Here is a 24,564-nt window from a genome sequence, read left to right on the forward strand (position 1 = left end):
GTGGTGGCGCTCGTCTTCCTGTAGTCGCCATCTCCCGTTGGCGCTTATTGTGAATGACGTCACTTCCGCGGAAGTCAACGCAATCGATCAAAAGCATCACGGGGCAACGGCAATGGAAAAGTGGCCGACTTTAAAGGATGCCTGCTTCCGAGCCATCCACGAGCAACATTTCAGCGCTGTGGGCACCGCGGCGATTCTCAGTGAGTGCAAAGTGTTTCGGTTTCCGTGTTTTTGTTCGTGGCGTGCAAGCTAGCCCGGGACAATGCTAACATCCGGTTTAACAGCCGACTCGAAGCGAATCAAATCCAACTTTTAGCACAGCGCCAATGTAAAGCTGTTTCACAATTTGGAAAAGAACTGAGGTTTTCCTAACAATTGTGCCGAAAAAGATTCAAGGCAACAGGGACATCTGGTGGACAACTGAGGCCATAGCAACCTCTAAAGAGCACGACTGGCACTGTTTCTTTCCCATGACAGCAATAAAAGTTCAGAAAAGTCATTCGAGTGTTTCGTTCATTCATACCAAATAATGACTAGGACATATTGACGTCATCAAATATGCAGATGCTCTCCCCTGTACTCTAAAACACATTCCAGGTTAACCCAAAGAAGAAATTAAACCCCATAAGCCAATGACCCACACCGAAAGACTATGAGCCAATGAAAAACTTCGCAACATTTTGAAGCGCGAAGCGAAACGCCATCGGTCACGTGACACAGGTGTTTCGATACAAGCGCCTCCACAGCGTTTCGAATCACTCCGCTTCAGGAAGAGTGACACGAGCGCTAAAGCCTTGGTATCATTTGCCCAGCACTAGAAAACGCATCAAGAGAAACACACTGCCATTATTTACAGTCGGGTAATGCGCGGATTCATTCGGATCAGACCATATGCACAGCTCAGGTGTAAAAGGACGGCCGGCTGTCCTGAGGCTCTTTGCGAGCCTCTCTAAGCCCCCAAGTTGAAAAACACAAACGGACGATAAGGAAGCTCCTTCAGGACGTTGCCACCATCTTGTTGTAGCCCGCTTGGGAATGTCCTTGGATGAGACAAAGAAGGGAACACCTCCGAGAAGTTACACCACAGTTATGGAACAGTCAAAGAATACATTGGAAAGGAAAGGCGTGCAACCTCAGAAAGGTGAATAAAAGTCATTTTGAAAACTCCAAAGTCATTCGTTCTTCGCGTGGGCGAGGGGAGCAGATGCCTTGAACATCCGGGTGCTCGAAGCTGTTTTGGAGGCTCGTTCTTCCAGACCGGAATGTCCTGTGGCGCTTTCCAGAAAGAAGGGTCCTTTGCCATCCCACTGGGTTTGTGCACTAGTCTGCCAGCGCAGCCGTTGCGGGGCCCTCGTGTCCTTTGCGGTCCGGGAGGTTCTCCGTGCCGGATGGCAGTTTGGGGAGCCGTTGTTGGCGTCGCGTCCTTGGCGGCGGGTGAGGTCTGGCCAGATGTGGATTACGAGGGGCCGGAGGCTTTCCTTGTCCGCGGCAGACGCTGTGCTCGGCGATCATCTCCTCTGTCGTGGCCGTATTCGGGTCCAGCTTGTTGATTTCACACCGTCGGCTGACTCGTGTCACTTAAACAAACAGGCGTTGCCTGTTGGAGGGTATTAAGTCAGCCTGGTTTCAGCACTTTATCCTCAAAAGAAACATTCCGTCAATATAACAGCAGATACGCGAGTCGTACTCTTGACTTCAAAGTGATTGACGTTTGCCGCATGGACTTTTTGGGACGAAATATATTTAGTGTTTTAACCTTGTAACATTTAATAAAGGTGTTGCTGTAAGTTTCCAAACAGAAAAATACCAATTTTTATGCTTTACATGACTACCATTGTTTTGAAAACACATTTCACTGTGTGAAACATCTCTTTCTGAGCTTTTGTTGTTGTTTTGTTTTTTTAAACATTGCGTCAGATCTGCCAGCAGACCTGATAAAAGAGCTTCTTCCTCTCCTGAATGTGTGTCAGCTGGACGAGCTTCAACCAGGGCTGGAGCTCAAAGGAATATCCACGTTCTCGTCATGGATGAAGTTCTACCGGCGTTTTCAGAGCAGGCGCAAGGTCGGTGTGTTTTACAGTGTTGTATACAGTGTACGCTGTACAGGCAGATCTCACTTCGGTTGCGCTCCTGCAGTGCAGTCGCACGTTGCGCCTCAACAGGCCAGGCAGCACTGAGCCGGCCTTACGGGAAGGGATTCAGCGGAGAAGAAGAGGAAGCGCTGGTCCGCCACTAAGCGCGCAGAGAAGAGAGAATATACGGTCACGGGAGAAATGATTAGACCGCTTTGTTCCTTCCATTTCTTATTGATTTGAATGCCAGCTACCACTAAAGGTCCACCACCTGAAGAATGCAATGAGCAGGACAAAAATGCAGCTGATTCCATAGTACTTGATGTCCTATTTGACATGCTCACGAGTAATTGGATGCCCATGGATTTTGGTTGCTATCAAGAAAACGGCGGAAAATGGTGTGACGTCAGCTCTTAAATTAAACTCTTATGAGCTATTTCGGTTGTCAACATTATATTCCAAACAAAAGCACCTTTAGTTGTACCAGTCATTAAACATGAACAAAAAACTGAAGAAACGAGGGTGCTCAAATCATTTTCTCCATGACTGTAGCCCCGTGAGTTAGTTCTGGCCGATTGTGGCGCAAGATGTCACCAAAGATGACAAGAGACAGTGTTTTTAGGCTTCGTTCGTGTTTGCATGTATCATATTTTTTCATAAATAAATGATACCCTGTTCATGTATTTAACTTTTCAGAAGACAGCGGCCATAAAGGAAAGGAAATCAAATAACTTCAAATAACAGGGGAACCTCGATTTACGATTTTAATTGGTTCTTGAACGGGGTTTGTCACTTGAAGTTTGTAAGTTGAACATAACCTTCCCATTAGAAATAATGTAAACGTGAACAATTGCTTTGACAAAAGTCCATATTTTAGTAAAGCTTTGCACACTTTGAGCACCATGTCAAGATATACAAAACTGTAGAAAGATGCAACAAACATGAAAAGGGGCGATCGATCAAAAATGGCGAAACCAAGTTGGAGTACAGGGAAGGAAAACGAAATGCCGTGTCTCACGCTGACCAGCAGAGGTTGAAGCGAGTTGTCACTCGCTTCAACTGCGAGTGACAACAAGCTTGAAGCAAGCATGCTTTGCCTCCTATTTGGGCATTTTAAAACAGAAAAATAATAATAATAAGTAATAATAATAATAAGTTTAATACAGAAAAATAATCAATCAAACTGTCTTTGATTAAGGTGAAATGTGTTGAAAACATGTTGGAGGTGTTAAAACAAGCCCCCGTCCCCAATAAAAACAAAACAAAACCGCAGTATTGCTGTATCACAGATTTTCACCCATTCTTGGAAATGATAACACCTTAATTGACCCTGTTCCAAATGTTTTCAACACACCTTGACACATCTTCACAGCTTCTCGTGTGCTTGATTCCAGCAAAAAATCTTTCTCGCTGAGCAAGAGGTGAGAGTGGAAGCGATGCGAGTGATGTTTGCCGAGCTCCTCCGCACTTCCTCCCTCGACATGGACGTCTGGAAAAATGTGAGCTTTCCCACCTTCGTGTCGACAGCCATCAAGAGCGTCAACCACGTGACGTTCAGCTCCGACATGCGCCCCTACGTGGACTTGACTTCGGGGGAGCCGACTCTTCTCGACAGTCTGGAGAAGACTGTGGAGAAGCTGACGGTGGTGTTGAAGGACGAATGGATGTCCCGGGATATGTCCCAACTGCTGTTCTTCATGATCCATCGTCTTCTGGACCACGGCGCGGTTAAACACCTCATCCTGTCCTCGCCTTTCGTCGACTTCTTGACCTGGCTGCTGGGTCACCGAGGGCATCGGTATCGACCTCTCACGGAATGGCAGAACAATGAAACTTTGGGTCTCGGTACTACTAAACGTTTTCCTTATGATGAATATTTCAAAGAATTGGACGACGAAGACGGTCCCTCAATCAAACTCATGAGGATGGAGGCGTCATACTGTGAGACTCCACGGTACCGTTGTAAAGACTGTTATCCCAGCCGCATGACGCCCTATCCAGATTCAAAGCTCGAAAGTCTGGAACTGAGTGTGCATTTCCCGGAGCAGCTGGCGGATATCATCAAAATCCTGCCCACTTTTGACAGCCTCACCTCTCTGACGCTGTGTAGTTGGTGTGAGTGCAGCTTCTTACGTCGCTGTCGGGCAGAGTCCTCTCATCTCCAAAATGACCTTTTCAGGGAAAAAAAACTGCTATCTTGCTTAAGTCAGCAAACACCACATCAGTTGGTATGATAGTTTGTACAGGCGTTACTCACTGTTTTGTCCTTCGCTTTCTATCGCATTTCTTAAAATCAGACTTAAGTCACAGGATTGTTTTTCCACAAGAACCGTTGCAATAAGGGCGAGCCGGGACGAAAGAGTGTGTAAAGTTTGGCATAGTTTCACGCTTAGGAACCTAAAGTGCGATGTGCCCATTGGAAAGTACAGCTGCACATCTACGAGGAAGTAAACATAAGTAGCGTAATAAATACAGCCAGTTTGAATGAATTGTAATCCATAACAGGTGGTTTAGGTAGAGGGACAGTGGACACAGCCACTTGTGCTCTTTTAATCGCTTTATTCAACAAACAAACAACAAAAGAGCGGAATCACGAGCACATTTTTACCCGCCCTGTCGGTGGCGCCACGCTCAGAAAGTTGCCCAAGAGCATGAATAGATTTGTTTTCTAGCATTTTGCAACACGTTTAAATAATCCACAGACATAACAGACGACGTGGGGGTTTTCCCTGACAGTGACAATATGCAACATTTTAAGGTCATAAATCGTTCTTTCCATTTGGCAACCAAAACTAAAAAAATGCCAGAGTGCCTGATTATAGAAACGGTTTGGTGGTGGCGTTTTTCATGGATTTGGGCAATTTGACTTTGCGGCTTCCACTGTGGTTGATTGTTCAACTGTTGTGTGTTGTGTCGCAGCCACCGTTCCTATCAGGCACATACACGACCTGGCAAAAGCTTTGCAGTCTTTGGCTTCGCGGCCCCACCGATCCCTCCGCCGTCTGGCCGTCTGCTTGCTGCCGTGCGTGTCGCTGCTAGGCGTGCTGCTGAAAGCTTACCGAGAACTGAAGGAGCTGGATGTGGAGTTCGAGACCGTCCGGTTCAGCAGAATGTGCGAAGAGATCGAAGGTGAGAATGGAATAGAATTAGAAAAAAAATGGAATAAAAAAAAAAAAAGAGTTCAATAGTTTTGTTTCAATTAAATGGACATTGTGCTGCTCCTTCTTGGTGTGCACGCCTTGGCCACCTGGGGGGGAAGCATCATAGACATCCAGATATTCAGGAAGACGAGTCAGTCCTAATCATAAAATGGTTAGCTATAAATATAAAATGGTTTTAGCCATGACTGTATTGTCTATTCAATGGATGCCAGTTTTCACTCAACAACAACAAAAAAAAAAAGGCTTTATACTTGGGCTCTGCTTTTGCACTGGTGGCACTGGTGTATACTTTACTATAGTATATATACACCGGAACTTCAATAGAACGGACTATTAGGGGTGGGGTGCTGACGATATAGCAGATTGTCCCTTGCGTCGAAGCACCTTTTTTTTTTTTTTTTTTTTTTTGAGGCCATATTCACCCATATTACTGTACAGTACAAAATGTTTGTTTTGTAGTTTTTTTCGTGACCTAAAACACCCAGTACAGTACAAATGTAAATGAATATTTTTAAAAAAACAAAAACTTGAAAATGTTTTAAAGTTTCACATTTTCTCAAAACTTACCACGCCAGTGTGCTTAGTCATGGTGATATTGTTGACCAAGTCATTATAGGCGAGTCACTTTCATGAGCCGTGAGGAATTTGTGTGCTTCCTAGTTCTGAATCTGTTGCCAAATGCGAACAGCTTGACAACAAAACTGTTACTGTCCTAAAAATAGCATGTTCCAGACTTTCGTATTCCTCAGAGTTAACACCGGAGCCATGCCGCTCTCTTTCTGCGCCTCGCTCTACGGCACAATAGACAGTAGCTATAACCGTCGTCACATGGCCACCACATCAATGCCCCACATTCAACATGGCCACCACGTAGGGACGGAAGGCACGTCTTTTGGAATGGGATCTTAGTCATATTGTATATGTGTGACCCGGAAATACAGCGCCGTGAAAAAGTATTGGCCCCCTTTTTAAATTGTGTAGTTTGCCCGCTTCAACGTTTAAGATCATCAAACAAATGTAAATATCACACAAATATAAGCCAATTCAAATTAAAATGGTGTTTTTAAATGCTGATTTCATTTATTGAGGGGGGAAAAAAACTAGGCCCCCCTGGCCCAGTGTGAACGAGTAATGCCCCCTCTTAACCTGACAACTGGTTGGGCCATCCTCGGCAGCAACAACTGAAATCAAGTGTTTTCTATAACTGGCAACGAGTCTTTCACTTCTCTGTGGAGATATTTTGGCCTACTCTTCCTTGCAGAATTGTTTGAGTTCAGCAAAAAAACAAAATGGAGGATTTTCGAGCATGAACGTCCTTTTTAAGGTTGTGCTACTGCATTTCAATCGGATTCAAATCCGGATTTTGACGAGGCCACTCCAAAACCTTCATTTAGTCTTTTTAAGCCATTCAGAAATTGACTTTCTGGTATGTTTGGATGGTTATCCTGCCGCAGAACCCAATCACGCTTTGTGACCTCAACACAAACTGATGGCTGAACGTTCTCCGTCAGGATTTTCTGTTAAAGAGCAGAATTTATGGTTCCATTAATCACAGCAAGTTGTCCAGGTCCTGAAGGAGCGAAGCAGCCAAAGACCATCACGCTAACCCCACGTTGTTTGACTGTTGGTATAATGTTCTTTTTCTGAAATGCTGTGCTACCTTTACGTCAGTCCATATAATAATGTCCGAAAAGTCTTGGAAATCATTCAGAGTTTTTATTTATTTACAAAAAAAATTTGGGCAAAAGTAACACAAGCCTTTATGTTCTTTTTGGTCAGCAGCGGTTTTGGCCTTGGAACTCTGCCCTGGATGGCGTTTTTGCCCAGTCTCTTCGTTATTGTTGTCTCATAAACTCTGACGTGAACTGAGACGAGGGAGGCCTGCAGTTCTTTCCAAGTTGTCCTGAGTTCCTTTGTGGCCTCCTGGATGAGTCATTGCTGTTCTCTCGGGGTAATCTTTGTAGGCCGGCCACTCCTGGGAAGGTTTACCACTGTTCCATGTGAGGATGATGGCTCTCCCTATGGTTCGCTGGTAAAGTGCTTCAAGCACGCTCAGGGCAGATGAACATGCGTTACACGCTAGCTACTGCAACACAGGGTGCGTTTACAACGCAGGAACTTGCATACACAACTGGCGCCACGGCACATTCATTATTTTCTTCGATTATAACGTTTTATGATCGTGAGAAGCCAAAATCAAAACCACAATTACATTTCGATGAATCGTCCAGCCTCACCTCAGTGTATTGTTAAATTGTCTGTCTCGATGTGTTGCTGAACCCGTTGTGTTCAAATATCACTGGCTTAAAGCATAGGTGTCAAACTCACGGCCCAGTGTCCCGATCTGGCCCACCACATCATTTTATGTGGCCTGCAAAAGCAAATCATGTGCCTCTACTTCATGTTTCTGGCAAAAATACCAAAATTGATATTATATAATAAATAATAACACTTTTTTACTGGCTTCTGATTTCAAAAGTAGTTATTCATCAATGTTTTGCATATATGTAATAATATGAGGCGATTAGACATTGATATGGGTTCACAGTCATAACGGCACTCCAAGAGAAAACATCACTACGACGTGGCCCACAACAAAAAGCAGCTTGACACCCCTGGCTTAGAATGTTACAATACTACGACAATGCTATTGGTTAGCCCATCTATGGCGTTTCCCATTGTGTTAGCATGAATCTAGCAGCCTTTTATGCACACGACCGAGAAGAGTGGCCTCCAGTCGGCTTTGGTGGATGTGCGCCGGTTGATGGCGTGTGCGGGTGTGCGTCTCGCAGGCGAACTTCCTCTGGAGCGCCTTTCAGTCAAATCGGACGAGAGCCGGCTGGACCACGCCTTCCTCTTGAATACGTTGACACTGTGCCCCCGTCTGGTCTCGCTGCACGTCTCGGCCATTCGGCTGCTCACCGGCTGCTCTCTCAAGGAACTCCTCAACACACTCGCAGGTAAACCATCAGATTATTCCAACACGTAATATTCTCGCACACTTGGCCCGTGTGAGCGCTGTGATGGGTACCCAAATTCAGTGCACTTTCGGCATAGTACGATTATTTGGCATTTTGGCCCATTTCGCCATCTGCCTTTTTATTTTAAATCCAATGTCTGATCAGCAATCAATTCAAAACTGGGAAAAGTTCAGGGAACTATTTATTTATTTGAAATTTATAAGAGACGCTGCGGACCCTGGGAACTCCCTGCACTTTGTTGTTTTAACTCAAAAGAACTATAAATAAAAGATGAACATTTCCGTAGGGCTGTTAAAATGAAGGCATTAAAGCATAATTGTCAATCACAAAAATTTAGGGCACGAATCTTGTATTAACTGATTAATCACACAATTTATTTTGAGCACACACACGGCGGAAGGATATCTGAAAGATCCTTCAAGGTTAGTGATCAGGTCCACGCTGATGCCAGTGTGAAAATGATTGAGGCGACTCCGACCGGTGTGCTCGGCGGCAAATTTTGCTTCAAATGGATTTTTCAGAAAACAAAGGTCATTTGCATATTGTGCAACGCTGAACTCTCTTTTCGTCAAAGTGCAACAAGTTTAATCAAACATCTTCTCAAAGCAAAATGTGCTATTTTGTGTGGGATCTTCGGCACCTGTGTTTACTGAAATGTCTCATGTATAATCCGCTTTTGGGTATAGTGTGCAAAAAAAAAAAAAAGTTGACCCAAAGTCAAGAAAAGGCTTCTGTTTCGAAATAATGCACGCCAAGACTTCAATCCGATTTGATGGTCATGTGTTTTAAAAGTTAGCAATTATCCTGTGCACAAAAGAAAAAATGTGAGTGCATACTTCACTCTTTGGTGTGTTTAGAGTCAAACGTTTGCCTGACGAGTCTCAGCTTGGCGGATCTAAACCTGTCCGGCTGTCTGGAGGAGATCGTCAAGGTTTTGAGGGTCTGCAAGCTGGAAGGTAAACGCGCGCACACACACACAGACCTCCTCTACTTCTCTTACTCTTCCTCATCTTTCTTCTTGTTCTTCTCAACCTCCACCACCTCTTACCCCTCTTCCTATTTCTGAGCCTCCATCTTCTTGTTCCCTTCATTCTTCTCCTCATCCTTTTTGTTCTTTTCGTCCTCCCCCTTCTCCACCTCTTCTTCCACTCCCTCCTTGTTCTGATCTTGTTTTTCTCATCTTCTCCTCTTCTTTTTTTCCCCTCAACCTGCTCCTTTTTCTTCTTCTCCTTGTCCTCCTCCTTCACCTCCTTTGTCGTCTTCCAGAGCTGCAGCTCAATGCCTGTCGCCTTCTGGAGCGTGCCGTTGACGAGGCTGAGAGTCTGCGTCAGCTGGTGGACGCCCTGAAGGCGTTGCCGTCCCTGCGCAAACTAACCTTGTCTCTGAACCGCCTGGGTAAGCCTCGCCTCGCCGACGGCCACCTGTTGTGGAGTGCTTGACGTGTCCGTGTGTCCGCAGCCAAACACGTGCACGTGCTGGCTGGACTCTTCTCCAGACCTGCGCCCAGCTCGTTGGAGTACCTCAATGTCAGGTGAGTGCTCAGCATCACGGTGGAGGAGTTGAGCAACAAGGTCCTCGAGTGCAGCATACTTGAGGCTTGAGGCTGATATTTAACCCTGGAGCGAAATGTCTTCTTCATCCTAGTACAGTGCTGTCTTGCGCTATGAATGCTGTGTATTGGCAGTAAACACAACACAACTCACTTCACAACAAGCAGCAGTTTGAGTCTTGGAGCTGTTTATTGGCACTGTTCAGCTGAAGGTTACTGTCAAAATAAACATAACAAAAACAAAAAGAGCTTGTGTGTTTAAAACAACTTCATAGCCTCCGTTAGCTTAATGCTAACATACAATGGGAAACACCATCGGCACACCGCTAACAATTAGCATCTATATGACTGTGTTGTTACACTTTAAGCAATGGATATCTGAACACAAAGGGCGCAGCAACACGCATAGACATGAAATATAACAAACTCGCAGGTGTATATTTGTCATCCTCTGCGAAGGACTGCCGCACTGAGAATCCAAGAGAAGTACAGTATAGTTGTATGTCAGTCTTATACTGCCCCCAGGTGGCCAAGGTACACACACCACAATGTGCATTGAAGGAGAAATTAAATTTTATTTAATGATGTCAATACTGTTGTTTTTTGTTAGGGATGCTCAATACCACTTTTTGCAGACCGATACCAGTATTCGTATTCACCAATACTACCAGTACTGTTGATGCATACAATTTCAATTAACACAATGACAGATAATTGTGAGGCAAAGACCTTTTTCTCTTTCTTACGCCTTTGTTGATTCGCCAATGTGTCAGACCCCCACAGCGTAACACCAATTACTGGCGAGGACGACTTACTCAATGTCAAATTTCTTTTTTTTTTTTTGTCATACGGATCAGTGGCTATTCTCGGCAGCCTCCACGAGGACCCGATAGCTTGAAATAAGGCCGGTATTGGCCCAATACCGATACCTGCTATATGTACTTGGCTATCCTCTGTGTTCAGAAAGTAGAATATTATAGAATGTGATTTTTTTTTTTTTTTTTTTTTTCCCTTTCATGAAATTGAGTTGTCTTTGACCAGGGCCAACTTCATTCAGCCAGCAGACCTGCAGGTCTTCGCCGAGGCCTTGAGCTCGCATCCTCCTCTGAGCAAACTCACCCTGGACGTCACGGACAACCCGGGAGATCGCGACGCCGACACGTGGAATGCGGCGCTCGACAAGCTCCGCCCTTTCTGTCATCTCCGGACCAACCGGTGGAACTCGAGAAACGCCATGGCCGATCACGTCAGCAACATGTGAGGCGGCGGAAGGAAACGTACGTGACAACCCCAGAGAGAAATTCGCTTTGAGTCTTTCATGGAAGCAGAAGCTCTGGTATATGTTCTATTTTTGCGCAGCTGTGCCAGGAAGTGAGAGTCACATGCACGTGTCATGTGATTCGTCACCAGTCACCTGACACCAGCATGCTCGTGGTTGTGGTCAATGAGGAAAGCCGTTTGAGGATTTATTTGCTAAATCCATGTTCAGTGGTGCCCACTGAAATGAATTAATGCCATTCAGCTACACTTTTTGCTTCCAATTCTATGGATGTTGTGCTGCTCCTGGTGTGTGCGCCTTGGCAATCTGGGGGCAGTATAATAACAGACATACAGATACTGCACATGGAGACGGTCTCATCTACTCAAAGTACAGTCATTCTTAGTCGTTCTTTGCAGAGGATAAAGAATGTATGCTGGTGAATATTGTGATATATATTAACATCGTGATATGTCAACGTGTGTTGATGTGTTCAAATATCCGTTTTGACCGCCACACGGATGCTATTTGTTAGTCTGTCTCATGCGTTTTGCGTTGTTAGTTAGCATTGAGCTAGAGGGACTTAAAGCTAAGTGGTTGTTTTCAACACAAAACAGGGAATTCTCTTTGTTCCGTGTTTAGTTTGACCGCAAACTTCAGCTAGGAGTGGCATTAAACAGCTGGACATGTCCTTGGTTTAAAGAGTTATTTACTCTGTATTGCCACCTTGTTTAGGGGCGTAATTACACATTCAGAAGCATGCGGCAGCTGCGCTACAACGGTCGAGCCGTTTCTGAGCCCGAGCCGACGTAGGAAGCGTATCAACTGGGCCAAGGAGAAGAAGGACCGAACTGTCGGCCGGCGGTCCGAGGTCCTCTTTTCCGATGAATGTAAAGTGTGCCTTTCATTCGGGAATCAAGGTCCCAGGCTTTGGAGGAAGACGAGTGAAGAACAGAGCCCAAGCTGCTTGAGGTCCAGTGTGAAATATCTGCAGTCAGTCATAATTTGGGGTGCAATGTCCAGTGCAGGTGTTGGTAAACTCCAAGGTCACCGCAAGAGTCTACCAGAATGTTGTAGAGGACTTTGTGATTCCTCCTGCTGAGGATCTGTACGGAGATGCAGATTTTATCTTCCAGCACCGAAACCTGGTTTGATGCCCATGCCATCACAGTGCTTGACTGGCCAGCCAACTCACCGGATCTAAACCCCACTGAGAATCGATGGGGTATTACCAAGAGGGGCACCAGACCCAAAAACAAAGAAGAAATCTGGGCTTCCAGAACTCCCAGGCAATGCCACAGGCTGATGGCTTCAATGCCATGGCGCATCCGGGCAATGATTCAAGCAAAGGGATTCCCAACCAAGTACTGAGGATTAACATATCGTTTTGAAAGTACCGTCTTTTGATTGATTTCATGTCACCCTAATATCTTTTTTTTTCGACAAAAACTGAGAAGTAAATAGTGATTTCTTCACAGTATTCACATTTTTTGAATTTCTGATTTCGTGGGTTTTATGCTCTGGAACCCCAAATTATGTATAAATAAATACTGGAAATTGTTTAAATTGTGGGCCCTGAATCTATAATCTATGAAAGTTTCACTTTTTGAATGGAATTATGGACTAAATTATTATGGACATTTTTCATGATATTAACATTTTTCGGAAAGGGTCCATACTGGGTCGAATGAAGTATCAGCGCTTACACCCACGATTTTACTTGCAAAATACAACACAGCAGACCCTCGAAAGAACGGACGAATGGGGCGTCCGATATAGCCGATTGTCCGTGACATTGAATCACATTTGTTTTGAGGCTATATTCCCCTGTATTGCTGTACGGTAACAAATTATTTTTTTTCATGGCCTAAAATGCCCAGTACAGTACAAAGTTATTGTAAATAATAAAAAGTTTGAAAATGTTTGAAAGTTTCAGATTTGATCGAAACTTGGTCATAGTGACATTGTTGACGTACAGTACTCATCTTAGGTGAGTCGCTTTCATGGGTCGCGAGGAATTGGTGCGCTTCCTAGTTCCATATCCATTGCCAAAGGCTTGACAAAAATATATTACTGGACCAAAAATAACATGTTCCGGACTCCAGACTTTTGTATTTATCAGAGCTAACGCCGCAGCCATGCCGCTCGCTTTCAGCGATTTAATGAACTTCGGATTTAAGGGACAAAAAATAGTGTTCAGTTGTAACTTTTCCGAAAACGAGAATAATAATAGTGAATTAAGGATGTAGTTTTTTATCGTTACGGAATCTTATTAACGTGCCATTTTCGACGTCAAAATCGAGCAACATTTTCACCTTTTTAAGAACCAAAATTTAAATTAAAAAAGGCGATTTTCGTGGACCTTCGCTAAATTCACGTTCAGTATTTCTGGGTACAAAAAATGGAAATAAAATGCCGTCCATTTTTCTGGATTGAGGAACATCTCTACAATTTAAGAGCCGAGAATGCGCAAACACTGCATACTGATAGAAATTACTGGCTGCACGCTTACACAACATTGCATCCACTTTTGTTTGATGCCTCCCATTATAGATACACACCCAAATATCCTCATAAATATATAATTGCATTACACTTATTCGCACCGACACAACAAACGCACAATATATCAACAGGGGGCGTTGGGAAATTCACTCCGGGCGCACTCTCTGCACCCAGGAACCTTCGGAAACTCAGAGCGTTGTTGGTTGCGTGCCACTCGATACAAGCAAAAGGGACACATTCAATATGGCGGCTGTACCGACGTATCCCAATCAAAAGTCAACACGTTCATTCGTAAAGCTATTGAAAATGGAGCACGCTCTTTCTCTGAGTGTCACAATCTCAGGGCGCGGGGGGTATTGCCTGACTGAATATCCGAACGGAACCCAAACACCGATTGATCCGAGACTGCATGACAACATGCACTACGCAGTGAACGTACTCATGAGTGATTTGAACCGCAGGTCCTGACGACCTCGCGGGGATATCTTTCACTAGCAGCCGTTTTTTCAAGATAACGGCTAATGTTGCGCCAGTCAAGCACATGAAAACACGCACACATTTTAAAAAATGGTTATATACGTACACATACATATCTTTCCCCATGTGTCTCTTATATCATAATCATCAAAATAATAAGACATTAAATATTTAATTGATAATAATCACTAAACTGAAAAAGTATGCAATATAATGCATAATCTACGGATTAGATTTGTCTGTTCCTACTTCCTGATTTATTGAATACGTCAGACGCTACGACGTGGGGGGGCGGTGCCATTTTGATTTTGGAAGAGGGGGGTCTAGCCGGATGAACCATTCACTACATGTTGATTTAACGGCCAATGATGAAGACATTATTGAACACCGGCTCATTTGTCTGTATTCAAACGTTAATTTTCCTGTTATTTCATATATTTGGTTTTTGCTTATATTTGTTTGTGCTGGTGTAGATTTTCGGTCTGATGAAGTTTAAACGCGGAACGTTTGATTTTCCCCTTCGCTTTTGCCGTAGTTGTTTAGCGCGCAGTATGAGACAATTTGACTGTACACTGCTGGCGGTTTGTGTAGCCACACGTTAATGACCACAAAAGTCTCCTAATCCGTTACAAAGCAAGTCAGCCGTTTATTTCATCGCATTTGATGCCGGCAATGATGCTAGCGAGCTAGCTCGTGGGCTGTGCTTAAAAAAACGACGGCTAGAAAAGAGAAGAGCGGTCATGGTAAGTTACACGGTGTGATGTTACCTACCTTCAAAAGTCTCCTTATGACATATTTTGTTTGTTTGCCATGTTTCACCATCCAGAGGAGGAGTTTGGCTCCCAGTCAGGTCGCCAAACGGAAGCAAGCCGAGGATGAGGACGATGGAGAGTGGACGTGTCCGGCGGTCAGTTGCCTTTTTTGCCATTTACTTAGTTATGAAAGTAAAATAAAACCACCAATAAAACATGATTACATTGTAAATTGCAACAATCTGTGTCAACATGATGGATGACACTTAGTAGCTAGTTGGTATTTGTATTTTTTCTTTTTTGGATGACTTTACCAATAATGTAATTAACATTCATACTGTCAATGTAATTCATCTGTGGCTTGATTTATTTTTATTTTTTTTGTGATGATTGAAACTACCTTTTTTAAAATTTCCCCCACTTTATTCAAAAACAAGACATTATTTCAAATTGGTTATGATTCAGTTAGCGGTTTGGTCGTAAAATGTCAGAAAATTTGCAAAAATGAGTAAAACCAGGTGTTTGTAAACGTCTTATTTTGATCAAACACAAAGATAATCAGTCAGCTTTCGGGAAGGACGACAGAATTCTGAGAATATTTACTGTTGAGAGGCTTTAATTGAGACCGTTGTGCAAATGGCGCAAACTATCAGAATCATCTTTATTTGCCAAGTATCTCCAAAAAACACATGCATATCAGAACTTTTCTGTGATCGGCATGCTGGTGTGTATCAGAGGTGCAACAATTGATTAACAATGAATCGATTATCAAATGAATCAACCATTTTTTGGATAATCGCTTCATTTTTTTTCGAGACTTGTTCAAATCGTCCGAATTTCAGTCTCTCAACATGAAATCTTCTGAGTGACAGATGTGCTGTGTTGTTGTGCCCAGGGGGAAAAAAGGCTAAAAGGTGGCCAAGCAGAGCTGCGGCCGAGTCCCGTGTCTCCGTTCAGGATTCCGCTGACGCAGCTCAACGTCCGTCCCGTGTGCCCCGACGGCAACCGACATGTGAGGCCTGGTGTCGTTTACTCGAGCGCACGCTTCGAGTCCGGCTGCCTCGTCGCCTCATGAACATTTTCTCTCCGCAGGAGGAATTTATTCGACGGATTCTGTCGAAGCCCTTTAAAGTTCCCATCCCGAATTACACGGGTGAGGTTTTGCCCGCCACAACTTTGGAGTCCTGAACATATATAATTGGAAGCCTTTAGTTCCAGGAACTAAAATACTTCAAACTTCAAATAAATAAACGGCGCTGTCTTCCGAACGTGAGCCGATTGTCGGCGTCTTCCCCCCCGCAGGGCCGCTGGGCATCCGAACGTTGGGCCTGAAGCGAGCGGGAGTGAGGCGGGCGCTCCACGATCCGTTTGCGGAGGACGCCCTGGTTCTGTTTGAGCCCGAGTCGCTGAGCGCCCACGAGCAGCTCAAAACCGACAAGTAGGACCACGGTGACGCCACAGAATGCAGAGTTGCACCCATGGCGTTAGCCAGCCAACATGACATTAGCATCTCTAGTTTACAAACACCTCCATTTACCTAAACGGTTAGCATTAGCTGCAAAGATGGCCGCTAAGCACCTCTTTTTTTACCTAAACCGTTGCCTTTAGCAAGCTAACACGACTACAGCTCATTTATTTTACCGAAACAGTTAGCTTTAGCCAGCTAGCACCCCTCTATTTACAGAAATGGTGAGCTTTAGAGAGTCAAAAGTGTGGTACAAGTAACACTATGCGAAATAATCCATGAATTAAATACAAAGACATTTACAACATTTTAGACATGAAATACCGTCAAACATGAAGCTTGTAGCTATGCTTATAACCTGTTTACATTTACTTTTTAAACATTTTTTTTATATGTAACTACACTTTTTCTTCTCGAAGTACAGTACAGTCAAATTTGTAAGTAAGGTTTAGTGGCATTTAAATCCAATCCATTTGGATTTAATGTTTGTGTTTAAAAACGTTTGTACTATTATTATTATTATTTTAGTTTTGTGTGCAATATGAAATTACATTGAATCATTTTTTATTTTATTTTTTCCCCTATATTTAAGCTCAAGTGTTAATGTTCAAACAATGCAATAATGTTACAGTGACTTACAAGAAATGTCATGTTTTTGATGAACACTCAGGCCTAATGTGTTATTGTATTTTAATGTTGGTCATTATGGTGTTACTTGGTGAGCATTTTAAAAATAGTATTTTTACATTATTTTTCTGGTACTTAGTGTTAAAAAACAAACCAAAAACTTACCACTGATTTATTGTGTTCACTTTATTGTCATATTATCACCTCTTTTTCATCTTGTCCAGGGACAAAATTCCCGTCCACGTGGTTTTGGATCCCGTCTTGGGGAAGGTGCTCAGACCTCACCAGAGAGAGGTAAACTCCATCTAAAGCCACGAAAAGATGATCTTATCTTCAACCGGGTTTTACGAGGCAGGAAGTGTGTTCAGTGCGCGACGTCCATGTTTACATCCTGTTCGTAGGGCGTCAAGTTCCTGTGGGACTGCGTGACGGGACGACGCATCCCCGGCTCGTTCGGCTGCATCATGGCCGACGAGATGGGCCTGGGCAAGACCCTGCAGTGCGTCGCCCTGGTGTGGACGCTGCTGCGCCAGAGCCCCGACGCCAAGCCCGAGATCGACAAGGCCATCGTGGTGTCGCCGTCCAGTCTGGTGCGCAACTGGTACAACGAGGTGGCCAAGTGGCTGGGAGCTCGCGTCACGCCCGTCGCCATCGACGGAGGGTCCAAGGACGACATCGACCGGCAGCTTGGTAAATCGTTTACCGTGCAATTCTGTCGAATAAACAGCGGGAATAGTCAGCAGCGTTGTAGCAAAAAAGTGACAATGTATCAATAAACAGTCTATATCAGCATTAGCGATAGCAGTATTTATTCGGTCATCAGTGAAAATCAAATTTCAGAGACCAAAAAACAATGAGGGATGAAGCGGACTGAAAGGTGCCTACACCTTTTGTACGGTAGTATAAAGTCCGGACGTCTCTCGCTATGTCACGGTTCACTTTTTGCGGCCTCACTGTATCGTATCTCTACCGCGCGTCTGTCTTCTTTCCCAGTGAACTTCATTTCCCAGCGCGGGCTGCGCGTGCCGACACCGATACTCATCATCTCCTACGAAACGTTCCGCCTGCACGCCGAGGTCCTGCACAAAGGCCAAGTCGGACTCATCATCTGCGATGAGGTATTTGTCGACCAATGAGGCACGCGTGTGGCGCGACAAACGCGTTTAACGCTTGCCGCGTGCAGGGCCATCGGCTCAAGAACTCCGACAATCGGACTTACCAGGCCCTTAACGCCATGCGCGCCCAGAGGAGAGTGCTGATATCGGGCACGCCCATCCAGAACGACCTGCTGGAGTACTTCAGCCTGGTGCACTTTGTAAACGCCGGCATCCTGGGTAAGCGCTGGCGCGCATGAGGATACCGTGCAGGAAAATCCAAGCATCAGGAGCCTTAGTTATTGCTTTTACACAGTTCTCCCGGAAGAGAGAGAGAGAGAGAGAGAGCTTACCGCAAGGTGTTTTCTCAAATTAGAGAGCGAGAGAGAGTACATACTTCAGTCGGGCCACCCCGCTAGCAAAAAACGGCCGATTGTCTTTACGTGTACCGGACTTTAGTGAAACTAGATTCAGGGGCTGAATTTCCCTCCCAAAAATTGTGTATTGTGTTTTTTCCTAAGCATTTTCTATCATGTTCCACCTCATGTGCGAGCTGGCGTTGAATGAGACGGATGCATGTTGGTCGCCTCACTTCTCAAAAGCGCCACCTGACGGGCTTCAAAGTGCGTTCGCTGCTGTTCGCGTCACCGCAGGTACGGCTCAGGAGTTCAAGAAGCGATTTGAGCTGCCCATCCTGAAGGGTCGCGACGCCGACGCCAGCGACAACGACCGACAGACTGGAGAGGACAAACTCAAGGAGCTCATCAGCATCGTCAACGGGTCTTTTTTTTTTTTTTTTTTTCCTCTCCCCCTTTTCTGCTTTGGGGTGAAAGTGTTCTTAACTGCTGTGCGTCCTCAGGTGTTTAATCAGGAGAACGTCCGACATCCTGTCCAAGTATCTGCCTGTGAAGATTGAGCAGGTGGTCTGCTGCAAGTAGGTGGAATTTACTCCAATTTTAGGACTAGGGACTCGATTTGCTAAAACGGATGACCGGCTCGACTTGAACGATATGACTTGACGAGACTTGCCTGTGTTTCCAATTGAAAATCTGCATTTTCAACATGCTGTGCCACGTCGCCCCCTCTCCGAGCAAAAGAGGAGGGGGGAGAAGAGAGGAGAAGCGGCAGTAAAACAGGCCAAAGGCCGGGCAGCCGACAATTTGCATACTCGGTGCGGTGTATCTAAACGTGACAGTAAAAATAAGCCTCAAGATGAGATTAAACTGAGTAACTGGTGACTGATTTATTTTTTTAAACAAGCGTGAACTTGAACTAGACAAATATAAAATAGGAACATTCCGATTTTACCCAACACTAACGCTTTGCATAGCAGTGCATTGGTGATACTTGTGACTGAGCAAGATTGTATCACTTGACAAAAATTGTATCACTTGACAAAAAATCATAAAAAGTCATACGACTTTTTATGATTTTTTGTTTTGTTTTTCTTTTAATGATTTTTTCTTTTTCAACAGTAACTTGGGACTTGCTAGAAACTTGTACGTAGGTTAAGACTCGAGACTGCTGACTTGCACATCCACCGTGACTTACTTCCACTCGCCGCGGCGGCGTGCTAACTGCGGCAACGCGTCCCCCGACAGGCTGACGCCGCTGCAGACGGAGCTCTACAAGCGCTTCCTGAGGCAGGCCAAACCCGTCGAGGCGCTGCAGGGGGGCAAGATCAGCGTCTCCTCCCTGTCGTCCATCACCTCGCTCAAGAAACTGTGCAATCGTAAGATTTCTTGGACTCTCGCTTGCTCTCTCTCTCTCTCTCCTGAAGTTGGACAGATGGACTGAAAGATAGCCCTGCACCTGAACCGTTTTCACACAGCCCATCAAAGCTGCCTTTTCCACGTAATTCTGTTCTGCGAGAAATATACTGTTATGGAAAAATGTGACTCGCTTCAATTTGGGGAAAGCAAACAAATCTTTTAATGGAGAAAGAGATTGCAGTTTATTATCTTTGGAAGGAGGTCAGATAGTGTCGAGCAGTATTCTCATCATACTCATCGGCTTATATTCTTTATCGTCTGCAACAAACAACTAATGGAATTGCAGCTTAGTGAGGAGTTGTGACCGTTTCCACGTCGATCTTTTTGTCTGTTATGCTGCCCCAAAAGGGCCAAGGTGCGCACGCAAGACAAAGCACAATGTCCATCGAAGCGAAGCAAAAAGTGCGGCAAAAACTCTTTCGTTTATTTTTCTGTTTATGTCATTACGGTATGTTTGTATAAAGTACAATATTATAGAGTGCTATTTTCCTTAATCGATAACATGTCTGCTTTTGTTGCGTGGCAGACCCCGCGCTCATCTATGACAAGTGCGTGAAGGGCGAGGAAGGATTTGAAGGCGCTCTGGATCTTTTTCCAGCCGGCTACTCCGTTAAAAGTGCGGAGCCTCAACTGTCGGGTAAGAAGCCCAACGTGCACCGAAGCCGCGACGCCGAAGGGAACGTCGTCGCCCACCACGCGGTGCGCCTCCTCTCGTTCCAGGCAAAATGTTGCTCCTGGACTTGATCCTGGCCATGACGAGGAGCACCACCGACGATAAGGTGGTGCTGGTCTCCAACTACACGCAAACGCTAGACGTCTTTGAGAAGCTGTGCCACTCCAGAAGGTACCCTTACGTACGCCTGGACGGCACCATGTCCATCAAGAAGAGGGCCAAGATTGTGGAGAGATTCAACAGTCCGGACGTAAGTTGGAGGCAGAAGTACACGGATGTTTTTAGGAACGGATAGGAATGTAGGTTGAGAGCTACTTTTTTGTATCTAGCATGTACGCAATCATGAACCCAGTGTTAGATCAACAACTGCCGTCAGTAGTCCGAATTATTCCACACAAACAAACCACCTTCACATGAGGCTCGTCGTTATAATTAGGCTGTGAGGGTTAGAGGAAATGTTGTGCAACAAATTCTTGTTTTGAAAAATCATTAAAGATACAGTATATCTTGGTATTTATTGATTTATTTTTTGTAATCACTAAAGGCCCAAAATTAATATCACATCCATGCCCACGATTAGTTCATGTAAACTTGTGACCGCAACATTTTGTCCGCACACAACAGGCTGAAAAAAAGCAAAAGTTGTCTGGAAATGCCGTTACTCACAACCTCCCAATAAAAACAGCACGAGTGTTTGTAATGTTTTTTTAAACAAGGAAATGTGCTTTATGTGAGCATGTAGTGATAACAAATAGAATATAAGGAATTGAACAGAGTGTGTGCATCATGATTAATTCAAGGCAATTGTGCAGCTCCTTCTGGTGTGTGCGTCTCGGCCACCTGGGGGCACTATAACACCGACATATACATAGAGACGGTCACAGCTCCTCAGTAAGCTGCACTAATATTTTTGTCATTTTTCGCAGAGGATAAAGAATATATGCCTGGCAGTTTTGTTATATTGTGTGTCGTGTATGTGTGTAAGGGCTACTTCATGGCAACACCGATGCGATTCAGCAGCCCGTCTTGGCGTTTTGCATTATGCGGCCACGGCCTCGTGTGTGTGTTTTAGAACCTCGAGTTCATCTTCATGTTGAGCAGCAAGGCGGGCGGGTGCGGCCTGAACCTGATCGGCGCCAACCGCCTAGTGATGTTCGACCCCGACTGGAACCCGGCCAACGACGAGCAGGCCATGGCGCGCGTGTGGCGGGACGGCCAGAAGAAGACCTGCTACGTCTACCGGCTGCTTTCTGTGAGTTACCGTGACGCCGCCGCGCTCTTGAGTTTTTTTTTTTTTTTTTTTTTACCCCACCACGTCTTTGTGCCCGTGCGCCCACAGACGGGCACCATCGAGGAGAAGATCCTGCAGAGGCAGGCGCACAAGAAGGCGCTCAGCAGCTGCGTGGTGGACGAGGAGCAGGACGTGGAGCGACACTTCTCGCTGGGGGAACTCCGCGAGCTCTTCGCGCTCAACGGGGAGACAGCCAGCGACACGCACGACAAGTAAGAATACGCTTTTCCGCTTGCTACGAAAGCTTGTGAGGATGTATGATTGCAATTTGTTGCCGTCATCCAAAACAACAACCCTTTATAATCAGACCCCTGCCAAGGTAAAATAATACTGTTCATTGCCTTTTCTGTTTCAGATCAAATAAAAACTAGTCGCGTCATCTGGTGGGTCAGCGAGTAGCTCTAATTGTCACACTGTGAACCCCCAAATATCGGCAATAATGCGTTCGAGACCCGCGCTATAGAGACCATTTTAATATACAATGGAACCTTGGTTTTCATCATTAATCTCTTCCAAAAATGTCTTGAACAAAACCAAATTGTACAAAAACCAAAGCAATATTTCCCACACAAAATATTGTAAATCCAAATCTGTTCTAGACATTCAAAAATATTCACAAGAAATGTAAATCTGGACATGTAAACCATCCGTTTCCCGAACCGCTTATCCTCACTAGGCTCGCCAGCCAATCGCGGTGGACATCGAAACAAACAACCATTTGCACCTGCGGACAGTTTTGTCTTCAGTTAACCTACCGTGCATGTTTTGGGAACGTGGGAGGAAACCGGAGTACCGGGAAAAAACAACACGCAGGCACGGGGAGAACATGCAAACTTCAACCAGGGAGGCTGGATTTGAACCCGGGACCTCAGAAGTGTGAGGCGGGTGTGCTTACCGGCCGCCCACCGTGCCGCTACATAGAAATAGGGAACTATCGTATAACATCATTGAGGAAACGAAAAGAGTCGCTCCTACAGTTTGCCCAAAAAGAGACAAAGTGTGCTTTCTTCAAGCTTTCTTTGTCACTCCCAGTTGACGTTTACTGTAAAACTGACATGTAAAATAAAAGAAGTAAACGTTGCATAATGAAACACAAAAATGTTCAATCAAACGATATGATAACGTACTGCAATTTCTCGTGTCTAATTTGCACCCATGTATAATACGCACCCCAAAAGTTGACCTCAAAATTCTGGAAAACCCTTCAACCTATGTATAATGCATTTTTACGATGCATGATTTTGCTTCTACCCATATGATGAAAACATGAAGTATTATCTGTATTTTGTTAGTTTTTTTCAAATAATTATTCTGAAGTTAAGCACTTTATTTGAACACATAATACTTTCTTTTTATTTACTTCCTCTTATTTTGAAATTCACAGCCCGACTTTTATTTAGTAAATGAGGAAAAAACATAGTTCTACTCTTATGTTTGATTATCCAGACAGAATTTGTAAGATGTGTGAAATTCTTTAAAGAAAACATGAAGGACTAAGCGAAACAAATTAAATTTTATTTTAAAGGGATTCAAATTAAACGGTCGAGCGTTTCAGAAAAGCATTGTCATAAAACAAAACACAACCATAAAGAAATGAATGATGGTTGTTGTTCAGTCATCAGTCGTATTTAAAAAAACAAAACAAACAGAAACAATATTTCACAAATTTATAAGCACAACTGTACGTACAACTGTCATATTGGAATGAAAGTGTAGGCTACAGCTTTTTCATAACCTCTAGAGGGCGGCATACATTTATAAAATGTGAAAGTCTTTTTCATTTTCCCCTATACCTGTGTATAATGCGCACCATTGACGTTTGATAATTTTTGGAGGGGAAAAATGTGCATTATACACAAGAAATTGCAGTAAGTCTTGATGCAAACGTATAATGTGAACCAGAAATTAGCACATATGTCACAGTTACTATAAACTGTCAAACTACTACTTTACCACTCGCGGAGCAGCAACACATAAATGGAGCATTCATGATGAAACAGGCTATGTTTAAAAAAAAAAAAAAAAAAAAAAAAGCATACATGACTTGAAATGACCTCGCAGATTCCGCTGTCGGCGCTGCGTCAACGGCATCCAAGCGCGCCCCCCCGCCGCCGAGTCGGACTGCACCAGTGACCTTTCCCAGTGGCACCACTGCTGGGACAAGAAGGGCCTCAGGGACCAAGTGTTGAAGGCCTGCTGGGGCGCCGCCGACCTCGCCGTCTCCTTCGTCTTCCACCAGCGCTCCCACGACGACCAGAGGGCCCTCGTATGACACGTATTTATTTCCGCTTGTTTTTTGTTGTTGTTGTTTTTTTCTATCAAAACTAAAAAATAAAATCCGTGTTTGTTTTAACATACAGGTAAACATGTAAAGTGCAGTACTTCTATTATGCAAACTTCTATTGACACCAGCTGCATTCGTCACGCCACAATCAAATGAAACAAGAATTATTCATTCATTCATCTTCCGTTCCGCTTCTCCTCACGCGGGTCGCGGGCGTGCTGGAGCCTATCCCAGCTATCTTCGGGCGATAGGCGGGCTACACCGTGAACTGGTCGCCAGCCCATCGCAGGGCACATACAAACAAACAACCGTTCGCGCTCACATTCACACCTACGGGCGATTTAAAGTCTTCGATTAACCTACCTTGCATGTTTTTGGGATGTGGGAGGAAACCGGAACACCCGGAGAAAAGCCATGTTTCAAGGGTGGTTTATGAAGACAAAGTTGTCTCATCAAATCACGGAGCAGCCGATAAAATACGAAAAGCTCATCAAAATAACAGTGAACCTTCATTCCTGGCGGTTGATAGGGGCCCAGCCAAAAATCCACATGAATTGCCCATAGATGCCACAAGATGGTGACAAAGCACTACTTGTGTCAAAA

At 44.6% G+C, this 24,564-nt stretch overlaps 2 protein-coding genes across 2 annotated transcripts; both read left to right on the forward strand.

Annotated features, from left to right (window-relative positions):
• The first annotated feature begins 73 nt into the window (after positions 1-73).
• On the forward strand, positions 74-5,084 carry lrrc41 (leucine rich repeat containing 41). Its single transcript, XM_061683031.1, has 3 exons — positions 74-200; positions 1,918-2,063; positions 3,467-5,084. Exons 1-3 carry the CDS (start codon positions 113-115, stop codon positions 4,304-4,306), a joined length of 1,074 nt encoding a protein of 357 aa, XP_061539015.1. The 5' UTR covers positions 74-112; the 3' UTR covers positions 4,307-5,084.
• A 5,753-nt stretch (positions 5,085-10,837) lies between these two features.
• rad54l (RAD54 like) lies at positions 10,838-24,014 on the forward strand. Its single transcript, XM_061683030.1, has 17 exons — positions 10,838-11,040; positions 14,830-14,910; positions 15,651-15,767; positions 15,848-15,908; positions 16,058-16,193; positions 17,072-17,141; positions 17,249-17,537; positions 17,841-17,965; positions 18,031-18,181; positions 18,595-18,721; positions 18,801-18,875; positions 19,543-19,673; positions 20,240-20,350; positions 20,434-20,636; positions 21,459-21,638; positions 21,726-21,889; positions 23,739-24,014. The coding sequence occupies exons 1-17, from the start codon at positions 10,930-10,932 to the stop codon at positions 23,947-23,949; spliced, it is 2,343 nt and encodes a 780-aa protein (XP_061539014.1). The 5' UTR covers positions 10,838-10,929; the 3' UTR covers positions 23,950-24,014.
• Positions 24,015-24,564: the final 550 nt, after the last annotated feature.

Source organism: Phycodurus eques, chromosome 8 (genome assembly GCF_024500275.1).
Source record: "Phycodurus eques isolate BA_2022a chromosome 8, UOR_Pequ_1.1, whole genome shotgun sequence".
NCBI classification, from domain to species: domain Eukaryota; kingdom Metazoa; phylum Chordata; class Actinopteri; order Syngnathiformes; family Syngnathidae; genus Phycodurus; species Phycodurus eques.

Bases quoted from the DNA above. Each gene is read 5' to 3' on its own strand.
- lrrc41 (XM_061683031.1), top strand. From the start codon at position 113: ATGGAAAAGTGGCCGACTTTAAAGGATGCCTGCTTCCGAGCCATCCAC. The intron at 201-1,917 runs GTGAGTGCAAAG...ACATTGCGTCAG, and splicing joins GGGCACCGCGGCGATTCTCA to ATCTGCCAGCAGACCTGATA. The intron at 2,064-3,466 runs GTCGGTGTGTTT...GCTTGATTCCAG, and splicing joins GTTTTCAGAGCAGGCGCAAG to CAAAAAATCTTTCTCGCTGA.
- rad54l (XM_061683030.1), top strand. From the start codon at position 10,930: ATGCGGCGCTCGACAAGCTCCGCCCTTTCTGTCATCTCCGGACCAACC. The intron at 14,911-15,650 runs GTCAGTTGCCTT...TGTTGTGCCCAG, and splicing joins GAGAGTGGACGTGTCCGGCG to GGGGAAAAAAGGCTAAAAGG. The intron at 19,674-20,239 runs GTAAGATTTCTT...GTTGCGTGGCAG, and splicing joins GCTCAAGAAACTGTGCAATC to ACCCCGCGCTCATCTATGAC.